General features: G+C 42.9%; 1 protein-coding gene across 1 annotated transcript; it reads right to left on the bottom strand.

Annotated features, from left to right (window-relative positions):
- Nucleotides 1–1,427: 1,427 nt before the first annotated feature.
- Nucleotides 1,428–9,693, bottom strand: LOC119053152 (zinc finger protein 345-like). Its single transcript, XM_037150636.2, has 3 exons — nt 9,426–9,693; nt 8,993–9,119; nt 1,428–4,413 (listed from the first exon to the last, which is right to left on the bottom strand). Exons 1-3 carry the CDS (start codon nt 9,558–9,560, stop codon nt 2,735–2,737), a joined length of 1,941 nt encoding a protein of 646 aa, XP_037006531.2. The 5' UTR covers nt 9,561–9,693; the 3' UTR covers nt 1,428–2,734.
- Nucleotides 9,694–12,360: the final 2,667 nt, after the last annotated feature.

Here is a 12,360-nt window from a genome sequence, read left to right as displayed (position 1 = left end):
CTTGGAAAAACCCCTTTCTTCCTGATCCTTCAATTCCCCAAGAAATACAGTAAGTTATTTATTAACTCACAGGATGCAGCTGAATTAAGAAAATAATCAAAAAGCAAATCCTGTCATACAAGTACCTGGAAGTGTGCACAGAATTTTATTACCTCCGTTGATTCTCAAAAGGCCCGTGGTTTGTGCCTCCATTCATTTCATGTAGTGAAGTGAGACTGGGGGAGTTTTAGGATCACCCAGAGATGCCACGCTGGGGAATCCATATGGGAAGCCCTGAAGCCACATTGTCCTAGAAGGAGTCTGTGTGGACTGCAGCTGATATGGGGGATCAGAAAAGCTTCATTTATTTTTCAGAAGCACCCAGGGCAGGTGTGAGGTGTCTGGCCTGTGCATGGCACCCACGGGAGATAACTGGTGGTATAGCTACTGCCTTTGAAATGAGCACCAAGGCCGGGATAAAAGTGGCTGTTCACCCATATTTTACACAGGAGGAAACTGAGGCCCATTAAGTGCACTATGTTCCTTTAATCATAAAAATGTTCCATAATCTTAAGATTAATCCCAAGTTGCATGGCCGAAGGTACAAGAAGTCTAAATACTGACTTCCACTCTTTGGCCTCCAGGAGGGCTTTGAGGACCAACAAATATCCATTCATCCTCTTACCACCCGGTGCACCTTCAAATGCTGCTGCAGGCACCCAACCCAGACATTAGACCATAAAAATGGGTGAACTCTAACAAGTAAGGCTTTTTATTATATTACTAAATGTATGAACTCACAAAGTTGATGAAGTATGTTAATAATGCAGGTTATTCTTTAAAGTATATAATATGTACCTATTAAACTGGGTACGATAAAAGAGAATCCCAGTGATTAGGTCATATTTTCCACTATCAAACAATTATTCCATAAACCAAAAATTATTTCTCACCCAAGGAGTCAAAGTGTATCTTTGCTGTTTCACTGTCCTATTTGTTAAAGAGCCCAAAGTCCTGAAAGAATAGGTAAGTGGGTAAGCACACATTTAACATTTCACTAAAAACACATCAGTAGTACATATACTCCTACAAAATGCTCGTCATGATTCCTTATGGAAATGCAACTAAAACGAGACTGTATACAACATATAAAATCAGGAAGAGCTAAAATTAATAAAAAATGAACATATCAATATTTTGTTCAATTTTATATGTTCAATTCTATATGTTCAGCTATGGTGGGGAAATGCAACCCTCATGCACTGAGTAAAAAGGTGTAAAAAGCCCTAACCAGTGTGGCTCAGTTGGTTGGAGCATTATCCAAAGTTGAAAGGTTGCCGTTTTGCCTCCTGGTGAGGGCACATAAGTTGGTTGGAACTGCAATCCTCAGTCCAGGTACTGCAGCATCCACCAATGCGAGCAACAAATGGAAACTTTCAGGAGTTTAAGATGGAACTTTATTGGCCAAAGTTTTACCTGCACAGGGGTGAACTCTCAAGGTGTCTGGAGACACGGTGCCAAAATGGCTGCAAATGAGAGTCGTGCCTGGCGCTTACAGCCTAGGGTTTTTATTGGGGTGAGCAAGCAAGCAAGCAAGCAAGCAAGCCAATACAGAAGCAGACGTAGCTGTTAGCAATTGGCTATCTGGAGAGAACACACATAGCTATGCTCTCTGCTTGCAACAATGGATACTTCTCTGCAAAGACAAGGTCATGCACAGGCGGTTTATCTTGTTCAGCACTCCTTGTACTTTCTGTACTTTTCTATCTTCCTTGCTGAGACAGTCTGGAGCCGGCCTGGGGTTCCTCTTGGCTACTTTTATCTAATTCTGGGCCCGGGCCTAACAGTACATGTGATTCCTGATCCAGGCAGGCAACAAATCAGTGTTTCTCTCCCTTCCTGTCTGCAAAAGTAGTGAAATAAGATATCCTTGGGTAAGGACAAAAAAAATAAATAAAGGTCCAAAGTGTGCATAAAGTCACAATCAGTTTAATAACACCTCGAAACATTCTACATAACATAAACATTGAACTTATGAACAGTTCTGCATTGAGAATATTGGTAAAAAAAATAAAGTCACCTTTTCCTCAGCAAGGTTCCTTCAGTGTCATTATACTGAAAAAAATAAAACATTTCCTAAATTCGATCCATTTACAGTGAGAACTCTCCTATGTCAAAAGGTATAGATTTATTGGTAAAGGTTTCCTATATTCACTTCACACTCAAAGCCTTTAACCAGCGTAAAGTGTGTTTAAGATGGTGATGACTGTGAGATAAGAGATTTCCCACCTTTTATGTCCATATAAGGCCTATCTGCAGTGTGAACTCCCTAATAACAGGAGTAAGGATAGAAGAAGCATTTCCCATGTCCACTGTATTCAAAAGGCCTTATACCAGAGTAAAACTTCTGAATATAATGGAGCTTAGTACTAAAGAAAAAAATTTCTTATATTGCCTGCACATATAAATCCTTTTTCCTATGTCAGCTCTCAGAAGATACAAAAGAAAGGACTAGAAAATAAGAGATTTCTTGAATTTCCTTAACTTATAAGAACTTAAACATTGTGAACTCTTTGAGGACAATGACAGCCACGGCTCCTGGTAAAGGATTATCCACACTGACTGCAGGCATTAGGCCATTCTCCTGGCTGAACTATTTGATGATAATAAAGATTTCTGATAAAAAAAATTTTCATATTCCTTGCAGCCACAGGCCAATTAACTAAGTAAACTCTCTGATGACAACGAAATAATGTTACAGATGTTTTCTAATATTCACTGCACTCACAAGGCTTTTGTGTGAACTCTGTGATGCTAATAAAAGGTGATACCCACAGGTAAATGATTTCCCACATTCACCACACTCATAAGGCCTTTCTCCAGTGTGAACTCTCTGATGATAACGGAGGGCAGAGCTACTGGTAAAAGATTTCTTACATTCACCACACTCATAAGGCCTTTCCCCAGTATGAATTCTCTGATGATAATAGAGGGCAGAACTACTGAAATAAGATTTCCCACATTCACTGCATTCATAAGGCCTTTCTCCAGTGTGAACTCTGTAATGTTTTCTGAGGTCAGAACTACTGCTAAAAGATTTCCCACAATCACCACACTGAAAAGGCCTTTCACCAGTGTGAACTCTGTGATGTTTACGGAGGGCAGAATTACTAGTAAAAGATTTGCCACATACACCACATTCATAAGGCCTTTCTCCACTATGAACTTTCCGATGATTATACAGGGCAGAGCTACTGATATACGATTTACCACATTCACTGCATTCATAAGGCCTTTCTCCAGTGTGAACTCTATGATGTTTACGGAGGGCAGAGCTATTCGTGAAAGATTTCCCACATTCACTGCACTCATAAGGCCTTTCCCCTTTGTGAACTCTCTGATGATAACACAGGGCAGAACTACTAGTAAAAGATTTCCCACATTCACCACACTCATAAGGTCTTTCTCCAGTGTGAACTCTCTGATGTTTACGGAGGTCAGAGCTCCAGGTAAAAGATTTCCCACATACGTGGCACTCATAAGGCCTTTCTCCAGTGTGAACTCTCTGATGATAAAGGAGGTCAGAACTACTGGTAAAACATTTCCCACATGCACCACATTCATATGGCCTTTCTCCAGTGTGAACTCTCTGGTGTTTATGGAGGGCAGAGCTACTGGTAAAAGATTTCCCACATTCAGCGCACTCATAAGGCCTTTCTCCAGTGTGAACTCTGTGATGTTTCCGAAGGGCAGAGCCACTAGTGAAAGATTTCCTACATTCGCTGCACTCATATGGCTTTTCCCCAGTGTGAACTTTCTGATGATAACGAAGACCAGAGATTCCTAGAAAACATTTTTCACATTCACGGCACGCATAACATCGTCTTCCAGTTTGGACAGCCTCGTCTAGAAGTGGTGAGTGTTTGCAGACAATGGCTTTCTTACATTCTTTTCTTGTGTGATAAATATTTCTCCTTTGAAAATCCTCCCCGAATGTTGACATTTCATTTGCTCTTTCCCTGGTGTTAATAGTTGGTTGTTGGATATTTCCTGAGTTTGTAGAAGCGTTCTGCTCAAGCTCCCAGAAAATAAAAGTTTTTTCGGACACGTTGAAATTGCGGCCCTTCACAAGCGAGGCCCTGTCCACACCTCGTACTAAAGACTTCTGTCTCAAGTGCTCCTCCTGGTGCTGGTGATGCTTGGCAATGAAACAAAATTCTTTTGCGCATGCCCCACACCTCAGCAGTTTCTCTCTCTGTTCAGTTCCCTGCTGGTCAGCCAAGAGAAAAATTTTCCTCAAGACACACCCACAACTGTCACAGGGGTGGCTCTTCTTGGAAGACAAAGCTGCCTTGGGATCCTCTGCCTGCAACACTCTTACGGAAACGCTCTGGTCAGTGGGAGCCTCCACATCCGCTGCTCCACAGCAGCAACCTGAACAAAAACAAACACTGGTGAACTTGAAGTTAACTTAAAAGAAAAAGAATATTCCCAACACAATGTCCCTTTTGCAAAGCTAGACATGATTCTGTGGACTGATTTTCAAGACAAAGAGTTAGATTCTGTGGTAATGTCTGTTATTATTAGTTGGCCCCAGAGGTCAGTATGTAGTGGAGACCTCGCCAAAAATGATACAACCACAGAATGAACAACAAAGAAGACAGGCAGGGCCTACTAGCTGTTTCTCCACAAATGGCTTCCTTGAAGGGTCTTTTCTTCTGGTAATGGGAGGCTGTGCAGAAGAAGCTGAATATGCCCAATCACATGAAAATCAATTGTATCACAGCACATGATGGTCAGGGTCAAAGTAACAATATGTGAACCCTGACTGATGTGAATGGTTCATTTGGAGCATTGACCTGTAAACTACAAGTCCGCAGGTTTGATTCCTCCTCAGGGAACATACCTAGCCTGTGGGCTCAATCCCTGTCAGCAGTAATGGTGCATGAGAGAGGCAACCGACTGATGTTTCTCTCTCACATCTCTCTCTCTGTATCTTTTCTTCCTCTTTCTATAACCAATAAACATATCCATCAAAAATATAATGCTCAAAGACAGAAGAATATGTGCACACTGTGAGGCTCTGCGGACATGAATCAAGTTTGGAAGGTAGTAAGGAGAGATGTGTGAATGAAATGGTTGAGATGAAGGGTTCAGAAAATCAGAGATTTTTCACAGGTTGTGAATCCTAGGACAAATGATAACTATTAGAACTGAGTGGTTGGAAAAGTATCAACAATAAGGACAAGAAGACTAATCTGTGGTAGATTAATTAGATTAAGAACGATAGCAACATGCTGTTAAATAAATGGGTTCCTAGTTATAACTTTAATAAAGCCCAGGCATCAAGCCCTCACAAATTGCCATTCATGACGTCAGCACCCCTCCTGAGCCCACACAGCCATACATGGAGTCATGCCCCTCCTGTGATTCTGAAAACACTTTCCCCCTTAACTCTCAGTTGAGCCATTCATGGGACTCAGAACAAAAAATCCTAAGAAAGACACTAAAGAGATGGACTGTAAGCGACTATAGCAGAACAAGACAGCACAAAACAGACCCAGCAAAATGGTCTTTGTGAGCGATATTAGCAAATAGCAGAATACAAGAGAGGAGAATTTCTCCACATCCCATAAGCAGGTACACCGCTATCCTGGAACAAAAACAGTCTTGGAGGAAGATAATAAGATTTTCGTTAAGGCAAATAGCAAAGTGGAAAAGCCAAAAATGGAGAACGACTCAGAAATATTGAATGAAAATACTGGCAGAGCAAAACCATGTACCGATAGTGAAGCACAGAAGACAAGGTCAAAGTTCCCGCTGTCAGCCACCATGCAAGCCCTAAGCAACTTTGTTATTTGGAACCACAGGAGTCCCTGGAACATGAAACAAAAACGTGAGAAAAGGAAAAATTAGGTAGGAAGCTTATAGAAATATATCCTGAAGACTGACTTCCCAAATCTAAGAAGACATGAGAATAATCATGACTGTGTTTTCTCACTGGTCCCTGTGCAATTTAGTAGAAGTGGGACCTCACCAAGGCACATCATATTAAAAATGTCAAAAATGTAAAAAAATTTTTGAAAGCACAAAAAGAAGAGAAACATTTCTCACAGAAACAATGCATCCATCATGTTATAAAGAAAATATCCCCAAGAAAAAGTTGAAGACTAGAGAACACTCAAGTGAATTATTGAAAACCCTAAATGAAATAAAATCTTCAAACCAACAGTATTTACTGAGAAAAACTGTTCTGCAGAAATAAGAAAGACATTCCCAAACAAAAGCTGAGGAGTTCATTGTCACTCAACATGACTTGTTAAAATTACAAAAGAAGTTCTTCAAGGTGAAATGAAAGAATACTTAATAGAAACATGAATACATAAAAGATATAAAACTCACTGCTAAATCTGATAATGGAATCAAATTTACAATATTTTAACACTGCATTGGTGGAATGTACATTACTAAACATTATTGTAAATGTGAAAAATTAAAGCCAGGACTTCTGCCAAGATAGAGGAGTAGGTGGAAACATTGTACCTTCTCACACAACCAAGTTTAAAATTACAAAGTTTTAGCAACAAAAAACGCAGCCAAACCACAGAAAATTGAACTATATGGAAGTCCGACAACAATGAACCATTCAGCCAGACTGGTAAGAGGGTGGAGCCAGCAGCGGAGCAGGTTGGGCAAAAAAGATCCCCTGACCCAGGCACCCAGGCACTCGGGCGCCCAGGCGCCCAGGCAGCCGACTACGGATCCCAGGTGTGCAGTAGCAATGGGTGGACCCAGTGAAGGTACAAGGCTGCTGGCTGACCAAGGTCACACATTTGCTTGCAGATAAACCAGCAAAGGAGCAAGCAGTGAGACAGACTGCGCAGGCCCCAGCAGGGGGAAGCAGCAGAGGGGACTGCTATTGCTTCTTCTCTGACCCTGTGTCACAACCCAGCGAACTGGGTAGCCCCACCCTGCTGAACACCTAAGGCTCCTCTCCTCATAAGTAACAGGCTTGAACAGACCAAAACATCGCTCAAGAAGAACTTAAAGCCCCGGAGACAATAACTCTAAGCGACCAAGAAATAGCCAAACTTTCAGATGCACAGCTCAAAACACTGGTGATCAGGATGCTCACAGAACTGGTTGATTTTAGTTACAAATTACATTAAAAAAAATGAAGGAAAAACTAATTGAAATGAAGGGAAATGCACAGGAAAACAATAGTGATGAAAAGGAAACTGGGACTCAAATCAAGGGAGTGGACGAGAAGGAAGAAAAAATGACCAAAAAGAAAAATATGAAGAAACAAGAATTCAAATAAATTAGGAGAGGTTTAGGAACCTCCAGGACACCTTTAAAGGTTCCAACATCAGAATTATCGGGGTACCAGAAGGGGAAGAGGAAAAGTGACAACTGGAAAACTTATTTGAACAAACAATGAAGAAAAATGTCCCTAATCTGGCAAAGGCAATAGACTTCCAGGAAATCCAGGAAGCTCAGAGAGTCCCAAAGAAGTTGGACCCAAGAAGGAACACACCAAGGCACATCATCATTACATTAGCCAAGATTAAAATGAAGGAGAGAATCCTAGAAGCAGCAAGAGCTAAGGGGAAAGTCACCAACAAAGGACTTCCCATCAGACTGTCAGCTGATTTCTCAAAAGACACCTTACAGGCAAGAAGGGGCTGGAAAGAGGTATTCCAAGTCATGAAATCCAAAGACCTACCTCCAAGATTGCTCTATCCAGCAAAGCTTACTTTTAGAATGGAAGGGCAGACAAAGTGCTTCTCAGATAACATCAAATTCAAGGAGTTCATCATCACCAAGCCCCTATTATATGAAATATTAAAGGGACTTATCTAAGAAAAAGAAGATAAAAAAGATGGAACAGTGAAAGGACAGCAAGCTCACAATTATTAACAACCACACCTAAAACAAAAGCAAACAAAGAGGATAGCTAGATTAGGAGTGGAACCATAGAAATGGAGGTCACATGGAGCGTTAGCAAGAGGGGAGTGGGAGGAGGAGAAGGGGGGAGAAGGTACAGAGAATAAGTAGCATGGACAGTAGGTAAAAAATAGATAGGGGGAGGGCAAGAATAGTATGGGAAATATAGAACCTAAAGAACTTGAGGCACATGGACATAAACTAAAGGGTGGAGGGGATGGTGGGGGAAGGGTGTGCCGGGTGGAGGGGAATGAAGGGGGGAAAATAAAACTACTGTAATGGCATAATCAATAAAATATGTTTTAAAAAACCTACATAACTTAGTTCAAAGTAGTATATTGCTGAAAATTGCTAACCAGTATTTCAGCCTGCTATTAAAATGGCAGCAGTACATTTGCTCACTGAAGTGTTTCCTAAAATATTGAATTTAAAAAAAAACACAATATCTGCAAAGTACAATAAAGCAAAGTACAAAAAGACATGCTCTGATCAGATGAGAAATTTATAAAATATACAAGGTATTGAAAAGACTCATTGGCTCACCCTGCCTGTAGCTCAGTTGGTTAGGGCAAATGTTCCGATACTCAAAGGATCGGGGGCCCATGCTCAGAACACACAAGAATCAACCATAAATAAGTAGAACAACAAATCAATGTTTCTATCTCTTCAAAAAGAGATACATATTAAAAAAAAACCCTAGTCATTAGCTTGAAAACACAGTGAAAAGCACGACTAGAAGTGTAGAGACATTTTTGCAGAAGTATGTACAAATGACCAACAGGAATACAAAAAACGCATTTCCTCATTAATCAAGATGGAACCTGATTCCCTGCAAGACCTCCAACCACAAATGCTTCCCTATGAGGTTTCAGTACAGGAGGTACTGGGGCTGCAGGGAGAGAAGAGGGCAGCCTGACAAGGCCAGGATCTGCCTAGAAAACTGTGAAGCAAGCAGTACCCACCGTCCTCACATGTGGACTGAGCGCACCCTAGGGAACAGAGGGCACGGGGAACATGCAAACCCTGCTCATGGTCACCGGTCACCGGGAGAGAGTGAGGGTCTTACCCAGCGAGGATATAAGAGCAAAATTCTCCAGCATCACATGGAGGTACAGGCGCCTCTCAGCCGCATTAAGGAGGCTCCATTCTGTCCTGGAGAAATACACGGCAACATCCTCAAAGGTCACCCTAACCTGTCAGAATGGACACAAATGAATCCAGGACAGTCTATACAAAACTCCCCCACATTCGACCTGCCCCCACTTCAGCGTGGATGACCCCTCTAAGTCCCGGTAAGGACGCGCCTCGGACTCAGACTGCTGAATGCAGACACAGCAAGGACCCCAGGTTCCCGGGTCCTCCTGGCCCAGGTACCTCTGCACCTGTTCACAGGGCTGGCCACCCTTCCATAACCCGCCAGACTCTCGCTGGGTCCGATGCCCCGCACCCGGGCCCCATTGCTCAGTGGTGTGAGGGAGGGGCCCGGGGACGCCACTCACCTCAGCCAGGTGCCTCCACATGGCCTCCGCCATCGGACTCTGTGGGCAGTGAGGGGCCCCAGTGGCACGCAAGGCGGGTGTCCCTGCTAGAGCGAGCTCCTGTCTCCGCCCTGGCGCCTCGCTCCCCTGCAGCATCACCTGGCATCATACATGCTGCGGTGACCATTACTCTCCCACCTTCTCCACTGGATTTTGAGATCCAAGATCCTAACTTTGTTCTAACACACACCTGGGAGAAGAGGAAATGCCCGCCACTGAGGACCTGAGTCCCGTCCTGTCCAAACGGAAATGCCTTTACTGAGTGTTCATTGGCTCATGGTCCTGGTATTCCTCGTCTGCCTTCTGGGTAGTGTAGTTCCTGCACTCCAAGACTGGGGTGCTGTATTTCCCCCCTGACTCCAGGAGTGGAGTTACAGATCCCAAGAATATTCTCTGAATACTAAATGCGCTCTGTCGCCCCCCAGTGGGCATCACTTCTTGGGCGAGGTAGTCTTTGGTGTGCCTGCAAGGCTCCCTGCCGTGCCGTCCCCTTATTTCAAAATGCTGGTTTTCAAAATCTTTCTTAAGGATCTGCACCACTTTCTGATCTTCAGGCATCCTGTGTCCACTTGAGCCCATCTAGCATGTGGCTCCTTCAAGCAGAAGGTGGTTGGGGGAGGTTACGCCAGTCCCTAATGCTACCGTCCCCACCTCAGTTGGACCCACTATGCAAAGTGAATGCAATAAAACATACACTGATACTGAAGTGCATCTGTGTCTGATGCAGTGAGAAGTCTGAGCTCTGCCTGAAAAGCTCTGTGACTACAGTCCACCCTGATTTCATCGTGTGTCTCCGACTTAAATTATACACTTTTTGCAAATAATGGAGCACATGTTGAAGACATCAAAGACATGCAATTATACAAATTCAGCCCAGAAATTTCATGTAAACTTCCAGACCAAAAACTAAATATGCCAATAAAGCTTTCACACTCATTTCTTGGTTCCTTAACGCATAATATAGTCTGTTAAATGTGCAATAACACTATGTAAAAAAATAACAATATATACCTTAATGTTATCATATTTGACTCTGCTCACTGTTGTAGCTCAGTGGATTGAGCACCAGCTTGCAAACCACAGTCACTGGTTCGATTACCAGTCAGGACACATGCCTGTGTTGTGAGCTAGATTCCCTGGTGCAGGCCACTGGGTCACGCAAGAGCCAAACACACGTTGATGTTTCTTCCCCTCTCTTTCTCCCTCCCTTACCCTCTCTCTAAAAATAAATAAATAAATAAATAAATAAATAAATAAATAAATAAATATTCAAAATACTATGCTGATTAATAACACAAACTGTTACTTACGTCTTCATGTACTTGAATGCAATCCTTCTGTAGGTGGAGTGTCTTGCCTTCCTCTTGATGCCAGTGCATTATTTATTTTCTTGTTTAAAACATATTTTATTGATTATGCCACTACAGTTGTCCCATTTCCCCTTCATTCCTGTCCACTCCGCACAACCCTCCCCCACATTCCCCCCTTTAGTTTATGTCCATGTGTCACAAGGTACTTAGATTCTATATTTCCCATACTATTCTTGCCCTCCCCCTATCTATTTTCTACTTACCTTCTCCCCCCTTCTCTTCCTCCCACTCCCCTGTTACTAACCCTCCATGTGATCTTCATTTCTATGGTTCTGCTCCTGATCTAGCTGTCCTCTTAGTTTGCTTTTGTTTTAGGTGTGGTTGTCAATAACTGGGCCCTTGCTCTCCTTTCACTGTTCATATTTTTTATCTTCTTTTTCTTAGGTAAGTCCCTTTAACATTTCATACAGTAAGGGCTTGGTGAAGATGAACTCCTTGAACTTGACCTTATCTGAGAAGCACTTTATCTGCCCTTCCATTCTAAATGAAAGCTTTGATGGATGGAGCAATCTTGGATGTAGGTCTTTGAATTTCATGACTTGGAATACTTCTTCCCAGCCTCTTCTTGCCTGTAAGGTGTCTTTTGAGAAATCAGCTGACAGTCTGATGGGAAGTCCTTTGTTGGTGACTTTCCCCTTATATCTTTCTGCTTCTAGGATTCTCTCCATTTTAATCTTGGCTAATGTAATGATGATATGCCTTGGTGTGTTTCTTCTTGGGTCCAACTTCTTTGGGACTCTCTGAGCTTCCTGTATTTCCTGGAAGTCTATTTCCTTTGCCAGATTGGGGAAGTTCTCCTTTAGTATTTGTTCAAATAAGTGTTCCACTTTTCGCTCTTCCTCTTCTTCTGGTACCCTATAATTCAGATGTTGGAACGTTTAAAGATGTCCTGGAGGTTCCTAAGCCTCTCCTCATTTTTCTGAATTCTTGCTTCTTCACTCTTTTCTGTTTGGCCATTATTTGCTTTCTTCTGGTCCACTCCATTGATTTGAGTCTCAGTTTCCTTTTCATTGCTATTGGTTTCCTGTGTAATTCCATTCATTTCAATTAGTTTCGCCTTCATATGTTTGTCTAATTTGTGGCTATAATCAACCAGTTCTGTGAGCATCCTGATCACCAGTGTTTTGAGCTGTGCATCTGAAAGTTTGGCTATTTCTTCGTCGCTTAGAATTATGGGCTCTGGGGCTTTGAGTTCTTCTTGAGCCAAAATGTTGTGCTCTGTTCGCACCTGTTACTTATGAGGAGTGGAGACTTAGGTGTTCACCAGGGCGGGGCCACCCAGGTTACTGGCTTGTGATGCTGTATGTGGAGGTGGGGCCAAAGGGGGGCAATGGAGGTCCCCTCTGCTGCTTCCCCGTGCTGGGGCCTGGGAGGTCCGTCTCACTGCTCACTCCAATGCTGGTTTATCTGTGCGCAACTGTGTGACCTCGGTCAGCCTGCTGCCTTGCGCCCTCAGTGGGTCCGCGCATTTACTCCACACCTGGTATTCGCCCTTGGCTGCCTGTGTGCCTGGGTTGGTCCGGTGG

Source organism: Artibeus jamaicensis, unplaced genomic scaffold (assembly GCF_021234435.1).
Source record: "Artibeus jamaicensis isolate MK-2021 breed Jamaican fruit bat unplaced genomic scaffold, CSHL_Jam_final contig_723, whole genome shotgun sequence".
NCBI classification, from domain to species: Eukaryota; Metazoa; Chordata; class Mammalia; order Chiroptera; family Phyllostomidae; genus Artibeus; species Artibeus jamaicensis.
The sequence above is the reverse complement of the archived record's forward strand: the minus strand, read 5'-3'. Positions and strand labels throughout refer to the sequence as shown.